The sequence below is a fragment of the Pituophis catenifer genome, unplaced genomic scaffold, assembly GCF_029215685.1.
Source record: "Pituophis catenifer annectens isolate HBS135680 unplaced genomic scaffold, rPitCat1.0.hap2 SCAF_3, whole genome shotgun sequence".
NCBI classification, from domain to species: Eukaryota; Metazoa; Chordata; class Lepidosauria; order Squamata; family Colubridae; genus Pituophis; species Pituophis catenifer.
The window spans coordinates 193,481,945-193,501,537 of record NW_027256883.1 but is presented as its reverse complement, the minus strand read 5'-3'; the positions used below and the strand labels follow the sequence as shown (position 1 = coordinate 193,501,537).

The 19,593-nt window shown below is 35.0% G+C and overlaps 1 protein-coding gene across 7 annotated transcripts in view; it reads right to left on the bottom strand.

Moving 5' to 3' along the window:
* STAU1 (staufen double-stranded RNA binding protein 1) overlaps positions 1 to 19,593 on the bottom strand; it is a 35,702-nt gene that overhangs the window by 4,350 nt on the left and 11,759 nt on the right. For 4 of the 7 annotated variants that reach the window (XM_070941728.1, XM_070941724.1, XM_070941725.1 and 1 more), the window contains 10 exons: positions 17,178 to 17,456; positions 15,061 to 15,185; positions 13,516 to 13,672; positions 10,488 to 10,626; positions 8,258 to 8,423; positions 4,032 to 4,130; positions 2,333 to 2,563; positions 1,771 to 1,908; positions 938 to 1,084; positions 471 to 543 (listed from right to left, as the gene is read on the bottom strand). In XM_070941728.1, coding sequence (XP_070797829.1) covers positions 471 to 543; positions 938 to 1,084; positions 1,771 to 1,908; positions 2,333 to 2,563; positions 4,032 to 4,130; positions 8,258 to 8,423; positions 10,488 to 10,626; positions 13,516 to 13,672; positions 15,061 to 15,185; positions 17,178 to 17,382 — 1,480 coding nt within the window. In that variant the 5' untranslated portion in view covers positions 17,383 to 17,456. The remainder of the gene's footprint in view (positions 1 to 470; positions 544 to 937; positions 1,085 to 1,770; positions 1,909 to 2,332; positions 2,564 to 4,031; positions 4,131 to 8,257; positions 8,424 to 10,487; positions 10,627 to 13,515; positions 13,673 to 15,060; positions 15,186 to 17,177; positions 17,457 to 19,593) is intronic. The other 3 variants (XM_070941727.1, XM_070941729.1, XM_070941730.1) reach the window with 3 other exon arrangements.

Below are 19,593 nucleotides of genomic sequence, written 5' to 3'. Positions count from 1 at the left end.
ATCAATAACTGGAAAACCATCAAAAATATTTGTTTGAGAAACTGTCTATTTCTGATTAATACCTACTCAACTATCTGATCTCTGCCTTTATGTCATTGAGAACATTTATCTTTCACTGCTGCCAATAATCTGTTTTTATTTGAGATTATCTTTTTGTTAATTTTTGCAGAGCAAATAGTATGACAAACTATATAAACACACATACAAGTAATTCTAATGTATCTTCATCTAATCATAAGCATCTACGTAATAACCAATGTACTATCTCTTATTTTTCAAAACAATAACATATTTATCCTCTTAGATTCATGTTTTCAAATTTATAGTATTTATAGAATGTATTTATATTTTGCTTTAAATTGTTTTATATCAACAATTTATTATAAGTTTTTATTTCTTGATTTTAATCATTTAAATTAATCCACTTAATGTAATTATTATAGAAGTAAAAGAAAATTAAGGTCACTTACTACTAGGTGTTTCTTCAGACCCAGGTTCAAAAAAAGTTACTTTTCTTCCATCACCTGGCTTTTTTACTGGCGTCTAACAGAAAATATATTCAGATTTATTATTGTATTAACCTGAATGCAGAAGATGAGACTCTAAGTCAAAATAATGAATTTCCTGTCTTGTTTTAATATGCTTTCACAACTCAGCCTGATCATTTCACATTTGCTTTCCCTCTACTGTGAATACCAATGTAAGCTGTAATTTCAATCGTCTTGTGCAAAAACATTGGAGATATATATATATATATATATATATATATATATATATATATATATATATATATATATATATATATATATATATATATATATATATTCTTATTGGTCTGATTTTTTTTATGGAAAGTACCTATAGTTAGCTGGAGTTGAGTGTTCATTAAATTTAGGTATTACTTCATAAATAACGATATCAATCTATCTTGTATTACCTTTTCTTCTGTCTTTAGTGCTGGTTTGGGGGGCTGTGGTTGGGGGACTTTAAATCCTAAGAGCTCCAGCATGTTTTCAGCTGCGTTGCGTTTGGCTACTTTCTTGTTAGTTCCCATTCCTTCAGCTGTGTGCATGCCAACTTTCACCTAGAATTACAGAAAAAACAAAGTTTTTTTTCCAATTTGTTTTGTTTTTGCACTTTTGAATTAGTCTTGACTCCTGGCAACACAAAAGAGGTTTCTTTCTAGGTGTGAAAGAGACTGGCCCAAAGTTCCCTAGTTGGCTTCAGTGCTTAAGGCAGAACTAGAACTCAAGTTACTTCATTCCCAGTTCAGCTTAATCACCATGCCAACCGGCTCTTGTATCTTTTTATAAAAAACAGACACACAGATGATCGTTCGTGACATATTCGTGTAAATATAATCTGATAGAAGAGCTATGTCAAATGGAAAGATAAATTAGTCCACTCACTGCCTTCATCTCATTTATTATATCTGCTACAGGACAAATAACACAGACAAATCCATGTCATGATCTCCCTTAGAAATTTCTTGCAATGCTGCAAGTAAGTCTAGATTCTTAAAATCTCTATACTGTTCTATACTATCCCAATAAGTATGCATACCAAGTAGGTAAATTAATTAAGTATTCTGTATTGGAATATTAACCAGACCTGACCTTCCCTAATTCTGAGCCCAGACAAGGTCAGCTGGATGCTAGCACAGAAAAATGAACTAAAATATTAATATTTAACAGCATTTATGAATTCAATAAATGAATTTGTTAGAATTAATTTATGCACAAAAAAAAAAGAGTGCCAAACTGTTCAAACCTGCATAACGAACTCCCGACGCCTTGGCAACCCACGCTCTGTGATGAGCATATATTCTGGCTCTTTCTCTTTCTTTGCTTGTTGTATTTGAGCCAATCGGCTAATAGGATTCATACCTTGGCCGTATTCAGGACTCGTCTGCAATTTGGACAGAAAAAGCTGACATCAGCTAACAGCTGTCAAGAAAAATTGTAACACAGCACAGTCACATTACACACTCTTAAGGATCATGGGTGCACTTTTATTCTTGATTTTATAGAGACCTGGATAATTTGAAAGTGCCAAGCAAATGTACTTACCACATCACATTTATGACCAACTTCTGCATAAGGCTAAACATGCAGGCCAAACAAGAACAAGAAATGCCTACTTAGCAAGTCTTCATTGAAAAAGAGTTAGAGAACTTGGCTTACAGAGGGCAACAAGCACATATAGCAATGCAAGCGTTATAGGAGTAGCATAATGACAACAGCAACTGAGAGTTACAATATTCAATAATGCAAGCCGAGATTCCTTTGCTTCACCTCTGAAATTTCCTTGGATAGTTGTAATTTTCTCTCACCTTGACTATTGTTTTCGTTTTCTTTTTGATTCGTGGCTTCATTTTCTCAACTGTAGGAAGGGGAGGCAGCTTCTTCAACTCCTCTAGGACTGCAATAGCTGCATTCTTTTTTGAAATCTTCTTGCTCTTGCCTTCACCTTCACCCATGAACTCGCCCACCGATACCTTTGTTACAAAGCTCTTCATATGCGGGGGACCGCTCTCCCGAGTCACCTGTTTCAGAGGTAAAAACTGAGTGAAAGCGTGATAAACACTTATTAAAAATGGTAAAGTACAATAGTTGTAAAAAATTTCATTCACAAGAGCTAAACTGAAATTTGTGGGGGAAGTATTAAGGGGCGATCAATCGGCATTCTTGGTAGACAGGACTAGGACATAATTGTATTTTCAAAACCTGTTTATTATAGCACCCTTTCAGATTAAAGTCTAAACACAGATACATATCTACACATTTAATTGCATGGTTTTTGCTATCTTAATGTCATTGTAATAAATTTAGTTGCTTATGATGTAAATATTTTGACCAGCACAAAATTTTAAGTTTTTTTTTTTTAAAAAAAATAAAACTACACTTGGGCATGCATTAAATCAATATCCGAATATTAATTCACAATGAAGAATCATATGCTATTGCTAAGAGATACATTTGAATACTCTTTTATAATTTTATATTTCATGCAAACAATATCAAAAATATAGTACTGTGCATTCTTAAACATGAATATATGTGACCTTTTAAAAACTGTCATGCTAATATCATCCAACAGTTGTGATCTTTAAATTCTAATGTTCAAGAAGTATCGAACCCAATGGCAGCATTTGGACATCACACTAAAACATAGTTTATTGATGTGCCTGAAATCAAAATGAGTCAAAGCTTCCATCTTTTTTCCTCTACTATCTCCACTGCCAGAAATAGAAATTCAAACTGTGATTTCTGTTGTGGTTGATCCACAGTACAGTAAACTACTTTTGGGCATTATGTGTCAACACAGACAATAGATTCAGCAATCATTCATAGACATCCCTTTGCCGAAAGAGATTTCTGACCTTCCCCTTTCACACTTTGACACCCCCTCCCATTCACACTGCAGTCCCTCCTCAGCTATTCCTAAGGACTTGGAGACCCTTCTGGAATAACATGGGACACACTCTAAGGCAGGGCTGTCAAACTCCCGGCCCATGGGCCGGATGTGTCACGTGCTGGCCACGCCCACGCCTGGTTTAGCGAAGGGGAAAAAAGTCCTGATACATCATGTGACACTGCCGTGACGTGAGTTTGACACCCCTGGTCTAAGGATTGCAGCAAAAATCAGGAATTCCACATGCAAGTGAAAATTATCCTCTGCTCATCTTTAAATTTTAAATTCGGGCTAATATATTTGTATATCCTATAATTTAATGAACTTTATTAATACACAGTGAAGTATTAGAACAGGATACTTATGGCATCTTTCATTCTATTCTATTCTTTATGGAATAATTTAGCTGCTGCCAGCATATTATTTCTTTTAATTTTCATACCTGTAATCTATTAAGAGGGAAAACAATTTAACTATTGGACCCAGGAAAGAAACATACCCTAATACAGTTTTAAAGGTCAGTCAGATCTGACCCAAATGTATTATCCCTGTCAAATGTTTTACTGCCTTCAATATGCTAAAATAAAACCGCTTTTAGAGCAATTAACTAAACCTACCTCAAAATTCACAGGCAAGTTCCTTTTAAGTGCAATCTCAAACACTTGGCTTATTTCAGATTTATTGAGATTTTCATCATCTGGTTCTCTCCCATTTATCTAAGAGAAGAACAATTACATTGAAGAGGCACAGCTGTCATACTAGCTCACTAACAACAAGACTACTACACACAGTAGAGGGTTAGTATAGGAATGTTAAGCATGTCTTTAAAGGCAGATTAAATTGAAGGCTCAGGGATGTCTCACTATGACTACCTAACATGCAAGTGAAGTGCCCAAAAGTTATTGTCTGAAAAATCTGTGAATATTCTGAAAGATGCAGGAATACATACAAGGAAAGGATATTTGATGTATACATGCAACAGCTTGCGGTAAGCATGTAAAAAAATGGCAAGAAACTTTAGAGTTTCAGCAGGTATTGCTTGTATTTGTATTGTTGCACAATACAATTCAGCATGTATTATGTAAACAAAGACCAATAAGTTTTTTTTCTATACATATTACCCTTTCTCAACTACTTTCTGAGGAACCATGCAATTATTGCTGTGTGTCCAAGGGGAGCTCTGAACCTGGATTGTTCTAACATTAGTCCTTTGCCCTTAACCTATCATTATATTACAAACTAACAGCAGTATAGGCATTTAAAGCATGTAGAACGGAACACACGATTCTAATAGGCAAGGCATAAACTCCTTTCCTTTACTGCAATTGTGAAACTTTTCCAACTGTTTATTCTATACTTAAAATACTAAAACTAACCTTATTTGGGGCAAAATCAATGCAATTTCTGAAACCTGGAAAAATGCCAAGTATTTCTTCAATTTTAGCTGATTGTATATTAAGAAAAAAAGTATGCAAAAGGTTCAATTACTCTGCATATCCTGTTTAGTGCATACTTTATTTTTGGAATTACTACCTATGCTATAGCAATAGCATTTAGACTTATATACTGCTTCATAGTGCTTTGCAACACTCTCTGAGCAGTTCACAAGGTCAGCATATTGTCCCCAACAATCTGGGTCCTCATTTCACCCACCTTAGAAGGATGGAAGTCTGAGTCATACCCAACACACACTCTTATTTTAAAAATATAAGGAAAAGAAAAAAAAAAACAGATTCGTAGAATGCTGAAATTTGAGCCCAATATAAAGTTTCCAAGTTTCCATACTTGGCACCAAGTTTACAATTAAACATGTTGAAAATCTGAAGAATTAAAGGCAGATAATAATTCTGCACACATCTCAAGAATTTGAACTGATAACCGTCTTCAAATTTTTTAAGTATTACACAAAATGGAACTAATTAATTTTTTTCCAGCAGAGGAAAAGACTTGGACCAAGAGGTTCAAAATTCAACAAGGGAATGTTTCAGGAAGAATTTTCGAACAGTACAAGCAGTGAACAAATTAACTTAGAAATCTGTGGACTTTATTAATAGCTTAACAGATTTCTTTTGTCAGCATGAGGCTAAACTAGGTTATTTAGGACATGGCTTACATTTTTTTTACTCCTTTTCCAAGTTTCAGAGAGATTTAAAAGAATTTTTAAGCAAGTAAGAAAACTTACTGTAGTCATCCTAACTTTAAATGTACAAGCTTTGCTCCAGTCCAAGCCAGCAATGTTAAATCTCGTTAATATAATCCAATGTGCTACATCGTATTTGAAAATATAATCACAAAAGTAATTCTAAAAAATGGGTAGTTCAAATCAATACCTAATTTTCCAATACAGACTACAGTGATCAATTTGACTGACTACCTTACGGTTGAACTGTGGAATTCTTGGTGCTCTCTGAGCTTGATTATATGTTTGCAGATGTTTCCATTATCCAACTAGGGTACATGAGTCTGTACATGAGCGTGGGGCTTTGTTTATACTTATAGAAACTTGCTGTGTCAGTTTTGATGGAAATGTGCTTTCCTCTTTGTTCTAGCTTTTATATTAGAATGGTTTTGCCCTCTGAAAGTATTAGAAATATATAGGCAAGAAAGACAAAACCTATATTTCATTTTAAAAGCCAGGAAATTTCTTTGTCAGAACTCTCTTTATTCTCAATTCCTGAACAAATTTTCCACTGCAAGTTAATCACCTGGTATTTAAGCAAATCCATGCATATTTCTATATATTTCAGTAATACTGGCAAATAAGATGCTTGGGAGAATAATTATTTGTTCAAGCAATTCTGAATAAGGGAGACCATGAGAGAAAGTCAGGTTATGAGACAAAGGTAATAGATGTTTTATATCAGCTATTTTTATGCTGTCCACTTAAAATCAAATCAAGCAAGCTTCTGCTCATACATAAAAGGACTTTAAGCCTAATTAAAAACATTACGGATACAGAAGCCTGAACACATTGTTCAGGCAACTCATAGCAAGCAGCTATATGCTACACATGCTCTTCCACTTACAGCAGCAAAACAATATTGCTATGCCATGCAATGGTACACATCACAAGCACAACCTCCTCCCTTTCAAATTAGTTTCATGCAAAATAGCTTCATACAGGATGAAGGGGATCATCAAGAAAGCCGAAGCAAACAGCAATTCTTTAGAATTATACTGCTACAAGGCAATAATGAAATGGGTAGACAAAGAAAAAACAAGTAGGATTGATGCTATTTAGAAAGTGTCTGTATACGCATAGCTTTTCATATAGAGGATGCTTTGAATACAGAAGTGAAAAGTTCGCAGATTTTGATCTTAGAGTTTAGAGGAGTTTGATAGCAATGTTAGACAAGCACCCTACCAAAGAACCTGTAGAACTGCTATCAACTAGCACATTACTAGCTATAGTAAGAAGTCCTGTGGTACCTTAGCTTAACAAAAGCAAGTTTCTAGAGATCGCAGGCCAGGAAGTGCACAATACTTTTCATATAGGACAGTGCTCATGCATCTGATAAAGTGTACTGTTATCCACAAAACTAATGTAATAATGAATGTTGTTAAACTTCAAGGTGCCACAACACATTTTAATATGCTGCAAAAATACTAATGTCTCTCTAAAAACTAGTACTAGGCTAAACAGGCAGCTTCTAAAAGTACACCAAATTAAACAATTATACATCAATCGCCTTTCACAAATGCATGTGGATAGTACCAATAATTCAGTTCTGCTGCAAACAGATTACATTTTTTTTCCTGTAAACTAAAATATAGAGCTCAAATAAATAATAGAATTTTGTGGTGCAGCTTAAGTGTTGATAATTATAGAAGGATTGAAACCAGACAATTAAAAAAGAGACCACCTTATTAATAACTTTTGACCAGCATTGCATGAAATAGAATTACAGAATTCTTGCTGCTATGGTTATTACTTAAATAAATTCCCTGGGAGAAAGTATCCTATTTCTGCAATGCTTTATGACTTACCAACATACTGCATTTGAATGGGTTTACTAGTCACCTTTTTTGCCATCAATGTAATTTAGTTACCCACCGATTAGGATAATTGGTAAGGTACTGGCTTCAATGTTGTTCAGTTTTGATAAAGTGCATCATATGCTAGCCACAGTAGTTCATAAACAAAACATGATTTTATCGAGTGAACTCATCAAAGTGCATTTTTTTTGAATAAACAATTAACAAATGTAACTTAACACAGTATGTAAATCCAGGCCTAAGCTACAAGAAACAGAGAGAGAATGTTTCAACACTGGGCAATGTAAAAGCCTATGAATACTGAAAGACAGATTCATGCTAAGCCAGCAGTGTTTCCTATCCTGCTAATTTATAATCAATTCTCAAGATTACTGTCCCTGACTAGCCACACACTAGAATAGATTACACATCCATACTGAATGTACTACTTTTATCTTTTAAGCTGTCTTGGAAGACCACCAAGCCCCAATATACAGCCTAAAGATTTTTTTAGTAAACAAAAGTAGTGTTTTGTTTATTGTGCCTATAATAAAACAATTTCTACTTGTTAACATGTTGATTATCCTGCAATCAACTTACATGTCTCTCAGATGCTATAACAGCAGATAACAGATTTATTTTTGATTAGCTAGAAGTACATGATGGATTCACTATAGCTAAACTGGGAAAGCCACCACAGGAACAGGATAAATGTCCCCCCCCCCAAAAAAAAATTCATGTAAGTCTTCAAATATCAATGCCACAGCGTTTGCACAAACTTAAACAGAACAACACTGTTATTTTCAATGAACTTCAAAGCATAATCAAAAGCTTTGAATGGACTTGGATAATGCTCCAGACATACTACCTCTGGTTTCTCAGGCAGGGGCTCGTTTTGCAGGATTTTCAGTGCTTTAGCAGCTGCATCATGCTTAGCAGCCTGTCGTGTTCTACCTTTCCCATGAAACTGCTGTCCCCCTATAGAAAGCTCTACTTGATAGAGCCATGGTGCTACAGGAAATGGATAGAAGTACCTAAAAACAGAAAGATTTCACATTTCAGATTTCCAGTCCACATGAAGTTACTCTGCCAGGAAACAAAGTTTAAGAGCTTACAATAAAAGCCAATACTGAACCAAATGCACAATGGTTGGCCCTTCCATGTTTGAATGACAGATTATAGCACACACTGTTATCAGATTATCCAATCTGGTTCACTTCAGAAACATACAAGAATGGCAGCTCACAGAATTCCCAGCCAATTTGGACAAGGGAACTCTTAAGAGTTGCCCCTTTGGAGGATTCTTAGTTCAATACTGTATAATTACAGAATTGTCTCCACATAAAGCCAGTAACAAACAAAAACATCATGAATCCAGCCCAAACGTTTTTTTTTCATGTCTTTAATACATTCCCCGTCTGATTTTGGTGTAGAACCAGTGATTTCTCCAAAACATGGGTGACATCCATATAATTCTTTCAAAACTTGCATGCTGTATTGAATTTAGTTTGTAGGTTTGTTTTCTATAGTAAAGAGAGGATGTGTTGCAAAGACCTGTTGTCCCAACGTTCTCCTTCAAGCCATCCTCACAATGAAGGAAAAATCTACTTCTGAAATTATAATCTGAAAAAAACTATACTGCCTGGCTCCAGAGCTCATAATGTGATAGAAAAGAAGCACTTATAAAACCCATGGGTAGTAATCATACTAAGACCATCTCACCTAACATTCAGGACTGTAATGTAGCTAATAAAGCTAGAGAAAGGCCAATCTAGCAGTAAGACATGTGTGAATACATTTGCACAAAACTTGTTTCATCCACAAAAGTGGGCAACTAATGGCTCGCCCATGACTCCATCAAATTTAGTGTAACATGCTCTGTAAACTGCATTAGTTGGCAGATTTTTCTGGGTTCAATTCACTGGTTGACAATTTGCTTCTTATAATAACATATAAAGCTTGGAATGGTGTGGGGTCATCTGAGGGATCACCTTTCCCCGATTACGGGTCCCATCTATCAAAGAGTGCCATCTGATAGACCCAGGAGGAGATCTTTTTCTACCATAACCACCACTCTTTGGAACATCATCCCCACCAGAGGTTAGATTGGCTTCAACACTGCTGGCCTTCTGAAAGGCACTAAGGACATGATTCTGTTAAAGTGCCTGGGCATCCACTTCCTTTGTTTACTTGTTTATTTGTTTGATTTGTTTGCCGCCCATCTTGCTTCAAAGCAACTCCGGGTGGCTTTATAAACATCAAACTTACTAATGTAAACATACTAGCATTAAAGTTATTAATAAATTCCCAGCACCCTCTTGTTAATTTGAATTATTTAATATTCATTTTTAATCCTAGCATTTTTGCTGGAGCGTTTATTCTGGTACAAGGTGGAAAATACCAAACAGTTTCTCTGAATACACATGGACAAGAGACAATATTCTGAATTGGTAAACAGATAGACAGGTGATTTTTAAAAAGCTTAGGATTTTAAATGTCTTAAGTGGTTCTCACTGGAAAGAGCAAGTCTATTGGCCCAGGACAACAGGAGACAGGCTTCAATGCTGGGGAAAGAGGGCATATTATTCTTTTCAGAACACTGCAAAGCATGAGGTTCTGTTCAACAATATAACACATGCTTTGCCCACTAAGTGCTATTCACAAATAACAAAGAGTGCAGGTTTTTTCCACCCATGTTCTGTTATCTTAATATAGTTTGGCTCTAAGTTTTGTTGTTGTTGTTTTTTGCATTTCCTATCCAAAAAGAGGGGGGAAAAGCTATGTCAGCTCAATCATCCACCTATTATCATATTTATGCTTGGAAAGGTTGCACCATTAAATTGTGAAAGTAAATTACAGTGTTTTAGCAGTGACTTCATCAGAGTGTATTTCAATAGATTTCCATTAAGTATATATTTAGTTAATTCATGCATAAACTTGCTGTTTCTGGAAGACCATTGGAACATAGTCACTTTGAAATGAGATGGGCGGCATATAAATTTCATCATAAAAAAAGAAAAAGAAAACATTCTTCAGAAGCAAAACTGTTTTGGGTAACGCAGGATTTCACTATATAAAAGTGCTGAGGTATGACCTACCGTGGGGGATAAGCACCGCCTCTCATATTGTAGTTGTAGGTGGACCTCATCTCTGTGTAAGCATCTATAGGCTTGTACATAGGTTTCTTTCCCAGTTTCATACAAAGCGCATTCAGCTCCACTGTGGGGGTTACACTATCTAAAACAAAGACAGAGCAAGTGTTAAAAGTGAAACTCTTTCGTTTCATGCAATGCTGAGAACACGTAACCTGAGGGGGCTTTTGTGGGTAGAGGGAGAAGAACAAGACTTCTATGTAAAATGATGGATAGTAACTATATTGCAAGTCTTAATGTAAATTTGCTAAGGGAAGATACTTGTTTTAATTAAAAAGTGTTAATGGAAATGATATCTGAAGACATTTTTCCTATATAGCACATAGGTTGCCTGATATTTACAAACAGTATTCAAATACATGCATTTAATTAGAAAGTCTTGAACTGCATGGGCAGGGGGGAAAGGTACAGCAGATATTGAAAGTTATATATTACCAAGGAGGTTTGCATTATATATGCTTGATTAAACACAAATGCTTTTTTTCACTTCATTGAGTATAAACACATGGCCCCTTTAGCTTGCACTCAGCTCTGGCATAATAGCCAACCATTTCTTGTATGCATATTAAGACAATGTCTGCAAATCAGAATTCCACATAAACCTAAAGAGTAATAAGTAGGCTTCTTCCAAGGATACTAGTGTTTTCCGAGGCATGTATTTTTGCTGCAACCTAGTACATATCTCTGAAAACTCAAAGAGATACATGGGAACGAATGAGACTGCAGCATATAAATGAAGTTCTCTGGTTGCCAACTAAGATCTCAAAACCCACATTGAGAGTCTCAATGAATTATTTTGCCTTGACTAAATATCAATGTTTTATTGTGAAAGAATTATAGAATTATCAAAAAAAGCAAGAGTTCAAGGCTGAAGTTCTCATTTCACAGATAAAACCAGCAGATCATTAAAAAGCCCATCTATTCAACAGCTTTACATTAACAATAGTTACCAAGCAATATGAAATACTTTAGGATAAAAAATTAAGAGTAAGGATGAACAGGACGTAGGCTTACATACAAAACTTTCAGTGCCCCCAGAATACATTCCCCTGGGTACTTCAAACAGTAATTTTTCTTATTTTATAGCCCCAAAACTGTTTAAAGCAAAACAGGAAAAGAGAAAAGGAGCCAGATATGGAAGGGGACAATTACAGAGTTAGTTGAAGATAGTTTGGCCTTAATGGGCATGTAATTGCAGTGCAGGAACAACAGAGGGGAAAAAACAATGTTATCTTAAGGTCAGCATCCAAAAATTATACAATCAGCCCTGCAAATCTAATGAGGCTTTCAAAAATCAATTGTTAAAGGAATATAAAGATGCTTAATGACCACAGTTGAGGCCAGCATCTCTGTTGTTAAGTAACACACTCATTAAACAAAACATCACTTGAGCACAATGTGTTTACAATGTCACATGTCACATTAACTCTACTTGTTGGAAAATCAGCTGCGGAGTCCACAAACGATGATCATGTGACCATGGGATGCTGCAATGGTTGTAAATGTTTGCTGGTTGCAAAGCAGCTAAATGTCAATCACGTGACCATACAGATGTTGTGACAGCCATAAATGTGAGAAGTGTTCATAAAGTTGCTTTTTCAGTGCTGCTGAAACTGAACAGTTGCTAAACAGTGCAGTAGTTTAGTGAAGTCTATTTGTATATGGTTGTTGTGGGAAAAAAAGGAGATAAGGGCATTAGGTATGTTTGGCTTACATAAAAAGGCAGGATAAAATAACAACAATTTAATTCCTTTAACATGAAACCGAAAAGCCCACAACATTCCTAAAAGAGCACTTTGTTTCTTAGCCTAAGTTTTCAAGATCAGCTACTTCATGTTCTTAAACACTGCTTTGTGATTTCAAGGAAAGCAAAGACAATTTATGAAAAACAAATTCTGCAGCAATCTTCTAAACTTGGCATTACAACAACAATAACAGGCAAAGGCACACTATAAATGATCTAATTTTCAAGTTAGTAAAAGAACACATCATGCTATATACCTTAATGACTCTGGCAGCAGTAGGCTAGATTTTAAAAATTTATCAGGTTACTCAATCAAACAAAATGTTCCCCTTAAAGCTCTTATGTTTCTGATATTTGCTGCTTGTGATTTAAATATGCACAGTCACATACACTGACATGTAAATCTGAATTGATTTGCAATTCTCAACCTGAACTGGGTCAAATCAAATAGAGATCTGGCCATTATTTTTTCCTATGAAAGAGTTTCTATCTATTTAAACAGACTTGAAAATTATCAGTGAATCTTAAAAGGATATTAATGGGTTTGCTACTTTTTTTGTTCTGTTGTAAAAAGATATTGCCTTGATTACATTTCAAAATAGGATCAAATAAGATACTGAATCATTCAGTAATGGAAAGTCATACATTTGAATATTTTGCAATTTTATAACTATTTTTATTTAGTCGTACTTGCTGTTTAGCAAACCTATGTGAAAAAGTATCATTTATACCACTCCAAATGTTCAGTTTTAATGTAGTCTATCATAATCAGTATTTTTTTTAAAAAAAGTCTTTGTTTTTAAACATAATTGGGTAATATTAATATATGTGATCTACTTCTGGAGTTAAATGCTAAATAAATCAATGGATAGAGGAATTCTTGTTAACCGAATTTCACATTTGTAAATGAAAAATCAATGTGATCATTTCAAAGTTGAGTATTTATATCTGTCAAACAGACAATTCATTTTCATTCTATTTAGCAATTACCACACTTTAATTTATCATATACATTTATTTCTCTTACTTCTTTTAAGCCAAGTCACACTAAAATGCCAAGAAAAAAGAAAAAAAATTGGCAAGAATACTGTCTGTTTTCTTAAAGCGTGTTAATATAGCACAAGATTATACTTTAATTTAAAAGCAAAAAAGCAAAATTCTCAAGTTCTGTCAATAATCTATGTGTCACTGAAATTTCTACCTTTCTTATGGCAGCAGCTCATACTGTACCTGGATTCTTTCCTTCATTGCGAGATGGGCGAGCTGTAGGTTTAGGAAATCTTGTCCCTTCCAAAGCTTTGGCAGCAGCTGCATGTTGAGCTTTCTTAATACTAGTTCCTTCAGCTTCCCAATGCTGGTCCCCAAGAGTCAGCTGCACTGTAAACACCTAGAAATTAAAAGTAAGCTTTAATTTTCGCTGTCTGATCATGTATACATAATATACTGTATATATGGTGTTCAAACATAAAGGCTAAAAGTTGTAAAATCCATATATCATTAGTATAACACAGTGATAATTTAACTCTAAAGTTTAGGATTGCTGTATAGAATATGTGTAAGTTACTTAGCAAAAGTGAACTGCTTCAAATTCCATCTACTTTTTAATAAAGAAAGGCCTTATTTTTTTCTATGGGTTTCATCTCTCCAACTGTCTTTACATACGGGTATATCTTTCCAAGAATGTGTTTATTTTTGAAAGGTAAAAAATATTAAATACATGATCTGGGACCTATTTTGTAACTAACATCTGAAAGTATGTTAGGGTTATGTCTTTAATCTAACCTCATTTGCTATGCTACAATAATTCAGTAGGTATTTTGTTTATATAATTTCCTACTACTGTGCATAACCAAAATAAAAGAAACCAGTGGAAAGTAACATAAAGATTGGCTGAAACATGTAACAAATTTATAGTTAGGTGTAATATAAATGTTTTTATGTTGATTAGCTGTATTTCACAGTGAAAATGTAAAACACTATAAATCAGTAACTACACAAGGAACATAAAAGCTAGTTTGGCATAGTGGCTAAGGCATCAGGCTAGAAACCTGGAGACCTTGGGCCTGTCACTTTCCGTCACTATAGAAAACAGACAATGGCAAACCACTTCCGAAAAACTTTGCCAAGAAAACTGCAGGGACACCCAAATAATTATCAGGAGTTAAAAACTGACTCAAAAGCACAAAATAAACAAAAGGCACATAGTATCCTTCCATTTTTGAGCCACGGTGGCGCAGTGATTAGAGTGTAGTACTGCAGGCTACTTCTGCTCACTGCCGGCTTCCTGCAATTTGGCAGTTCAAATCTCACCAGGCTCAAGGTTGACTCAGCCTTCTATCCTTCCGAAATGGGTAAAATGAGGACCCAAATTGTTGGGGGAAATATGCTGACTCTGTAAACCGCGTAGAGAGGGCTGTAAAGCACTGTGAAGTGCTATATAAGTCTAAGTACTATTGCTAAATGCTATTTTTAACTATGAGCTCAGAATTTCAAATTAGGTTCCACTGTTGCCAAGAAGATCTGTTCTCCTAGATACCCTCCTTAATATATTGCAAGGGATGTATTTAAAAACTAAACTGGGCTTCTAGTAGAATCAATTACTATTGCTATTTTCTATCACTTTTTAAAAAACCCCTAGGATCTCAAACTAATATAGCTATACCACAGATTATATGTAAACTTTCTGTATGTCTCTTTCACATACACACACAAAGTCTCTTTGTCCAAGAGATCCCCCTTTTGCTAAATACATGACCATCATAGAAACAATTTTACCTTCGAGTGAGCTGGACCCTGCTCACTCAAAAGCTTATATTCAGGCTGAATTTTGTTGAAACGGGCTAACTCATTCACAAGACACATGGGTGTTTTCTCTTTGGGGTTTGCCATGTTAGAAGAAACTGAAACGTAAGATAAAGTGTTACTACAGTTTGCAATAATCCCTCCAATAAAACAAAAAAAACAGCCTGGCCCCTTAGTGATATTATGTAAACTTAAGAAAATGAAATGTGTCATATATTGCATGAGCCTTCAATTATTAAAACATATTTTTATACAACATGCCAATTGCATTTGATTTCCTTAACTACTGAAAAGTTAATTGATGATTCACTCTAGACAAATTAGATGTCAAGATAGAGTTAAGCTTGAAAGCAATATTAAAGCTCAATGAGTATTGCTATTACAAATTCTGGCAACAGAAATAACAGCTAATTTGTTTGGCAAGAAAATAAGCTATGCATCTACAGCCTTGCTTTGATGATTAGAGGCTGTGTAGTTTATATTTGGTTGAAACATTATTACAATGGCATATTCATAATAGTAAAACCTGCCCTTGGAGCTGCTCTCCCCCCAAGAATTCACTTGTCTTCACTATTATCTGCATTATTTTTTAATGCTTTTATAAAAATCACAAAATTTCAGTTCTCATCTTTCAGTCTATCCCAATGCTTCCTTTAAAAAGACAACTTTTTAGTGCCTCGCTCTGTGTACAGCATTACTATTATGTCACCTAATTTCATCCCAATTAGAATTTAAGCCACAGCATAAATTTCAGATAATAACAAGGTGATCCATGTCACAAATGCATGATGTTTTTGTCCTCTGGTCTACAGTATTTTGAGATTAGAATCATATAACAGGAAACAGCTTTCAGGCTTCCTGATTTGTAGCTCTAATTGCAAGAAAACTGGTAACATACAGCAAGACTCGATTTTATCAAGGTTTTATTTCTTGCTTTTTAAAATTTCCAGAGTTGGAAACAATACTAGGGTTTTTAAATTGTATTAAACTTTATCAAATTCAAAAACTAGCACATAATGGATGCATTCAGCTCTTCCTAAGCATGACTTTCAACCTTAATTTGGATGGATTCTTCATAGTGACAAATGATCATTTACATCTGCCTAAATCATAAATTGTTAAACCTTTGTTTATTAAACACAATTGGCTGGATTTGCACAAGGGATTAAAAGTATGCTTTACAAACCACATTGGCCAGGTTTACACACTGTACGAAGCTGAAATTAAAACAATTACATTCCTGCTTAGTGTAGCTAAACTTTTAATTAAAATTTGAAAATAATTAATAAAGAACAAGTACAGATCTTAATATTTTCAGTCTAAATCATGATTTAGAAGATTCAACCTTTATTGTGACAGTGATTAAAGAGAGCTGCAGGGATAAGTTAGTAAGTCTAAGCAGTAGAACAGGTTGGGGCAGAAGGAAATTATTCAGACTTCTAGATACTAATCTGTCCTTAGAAGCTTTGCTCAGGTTTAATGCTTAAAAAAAATTACAGAAAAAAAAACATTAAAGACTATTTAAAGAATAAGACACATAATTTGTTAGTTGCTAACAGAACCAAAATGTAGATCAAAAATCAAATTGCCTAAAAAGTGTCATTAAACATGTATTCTTGCATATTTTATATACTGGAGCAGAAAACACTGCACCAAAACAAACCCCAGACTTACTGATAAATGGTGAAAGATAGAAAACATTTATAAAGTGAAATTAGAAAAATGTTTAACTACATTTCTTTTGCAAACACTTGTTTTCACACATTTCAATCATATGCAATACTTCCTTTATAATAATTTCAATTATTTAAAAAATTCCCTTAAAAACATAATTTAAAGCCAATGTTTTAAACCAGTGACCCCCCCCCCCAACCCAAACTTTGGAGAGAGGTTTTCTGTGGGCCGGAGAGGGCCTGGTTTTGCATGCTGCCTGCATCCTGCAGATGGGACTTTGCTTGTTTGTGTGGACCGATTGCTGGCATGCCGCAGATTGGTGCCAATCCATGGGCTGAGGGTTGGGGACCCCTGTTTTAAATTAAAGATTAATAGCAAAAATTATTGAAGAATATCAAAGATATTTTAAAGCTTACCTGCAGCAACACTAGTAGATGTAACAGATGCAGAGGGTAAAGCGGAATTTTGAATAGGTCTACCCGCATTTTCAGAGGGCAAAGAACTAGTGGGAGAAGGAATACTCAAAGGCTGTGCGAGAGATTGGTTCTTGCTTAGTATTTGACTGCTAGAAAGAGTAGCAGTTGGATTCTGAATTTGAACTTGAGACATGTTTATTTCCATTCAAACCTAATCAGTGCAGATAAACTTGGCCTTGAATGCAGGGTTTTTTTCTGTATAAGTGCTTGAATTTGTACCTTTAAAGAATAAAGGGGGAAAAATGAAATTTTATGTCAGTCAGGTGCTTCTTCTTATTTTCTGATTAAATATACAGTTGAAAGGCCTGTCAACACAATAAAAGCATTAACATGTTTTGGTTGCAAGGAACAAGAAACCTATAGTTTTTAGCTAATCATTCTTGCTGGATAAATCATTAAATCCATTTACAGCTAGGGTTCAAAAACACATAAAAGAAGAGTCATATATTTCTTCAAAACTATAAAGCTGACCTGTTTTCAGCTTTAGGAAATATAAACGCTGCTCAAACGTTGAGTGCTAATAGCATTTATTTATTTTAAAGTACTCTGCAGGCTTTCACAACTGATGCCAAATTTAGAATGGATGTGTCAAACACAAAGTAATTTGCAAGGTATCTCTATTTCCCATTTCATTTTCTTGTTTTATGTATCATTTTTGCTGTAACAAATTAAAGTTATACAGTAGCAAAAATAAGACAAATAACAGCAAGTATGCCAAGTTAAAGAAAATTACAATGACAAGCACAGCATGTATTTTCTTACAGTTCTAGGTGCAAGTGTCACTATGGACACATTTTTCTTGACATCTGGCTGTAAACCAGGCAAAACTGGTTAAAGTATTTACTATTTTTTTTCTTTGGATAACCACAACAGGAAAATTATTTTGTAACGATTGGACTAGTCAATTTTTCTATACAAGAGAGTAGAAAGTGGGGGGGGGGGGCGCAATACTGCAAAAATACAATAATAGAGCAAATTATGGGAATGATTGTCTGCTGCATTTGTTGCAAACAAGAGAATGAGTTGCTATATGGAATGGTTTAAAATCTTCCTTCAAAAATACAGGCATCCTCACTTAATGACATCTTTTTAGTGATTGTTTAAAGTTATGACAGATCTGAACAAATACTTTTATGATCAGTCCTCACACTTACGACCACTGCAGCATTCCCCAAGGCAATGTGACTGATATTTGGGTGCTTTGCAACTGGCATGTGTTTACCACTGTTGCAGCATCTTGCATTTGTGCAAGAATAGAGCTGAGGTGGCACAGTGGTTAAGGTGCAGTACTGCAGCTACTTCAGCTGACTGCTAGTTCAGCAGATCAGCGGATCAAATCTCACCGGCTCAAGGTTGACTCAGCCTTCCATCCTTCCGAGGTGGGTAAAATGAGGACCCAGATTGTTGGGGGCAATATGCTATTTAGTATACTGTCTTTGGTGTAAACCGCCCAGAGTCCTCGGAGAGTGGGTGGCATAGAAATATGAATAATAATAATAATAATAAAAACCATCATTCAGGCACTACACAGGTGGCTTCCGACAAACTGAGTCAATAGTGAAGCCATCAATAAAATCGCAAGTCACGGTCACATCTCTTTAATCATGACGACTTGCTTAACAACCATATGATGTCCTGTTTAATTACTGTGACACTTAGTGATAGATTTGCTGGTCCCAATTGTAGTTGTTAAGCAAAGACTACCTGTATTGTTGCTATTATTCATCAATGCTAATACTGGCATAAAATAATGTATGAATGACCTTGGGTAAAGAAAGGAAGAGATGCTTCTTAGGAAACCATCAGACAACAGAGGCTGTGGCTTAAAGGTCACCAAAAAGGAAAAAGAAAAACCCTCAGGAAGGATCCACCCTAATGGATCAAGCAAGTAAAAGTAGTGGGATGAAGTCTCTGCCTTCAAACGTGCAAGGTTCTGTTAATGTAGCCTTACAACAATAAGGTAGTTAGTTCATCTAGTTACATTTCCCACCTACTTTACCTGGAAGGGCTGTCAGCCACCTCCAAAGAGATTAGGGAGAAAAAATCCCAATACATCTGGAAACATAAATAAGGGTTCATCATAAATAATGGGAAAATTTTTAAGTCACTGAAGCAGTATTAGACACATAGTTCAACAACATTCCTTTAACTTTACTTTTTTACCACTAAAACTGGCCTCCAAGGGCTGAAATATATTATGAAATGGCTCATGTGAATATCTAATGTGCTTTAGCTCTACTTTAAACTGCATATCTCCCCATGATATATATTAACAATGCCACCTATATGACAGATAATATACTGATGATCCTCAACTTATGACCATTCACTTTACTATTCAAAGTTAGGACAGTGC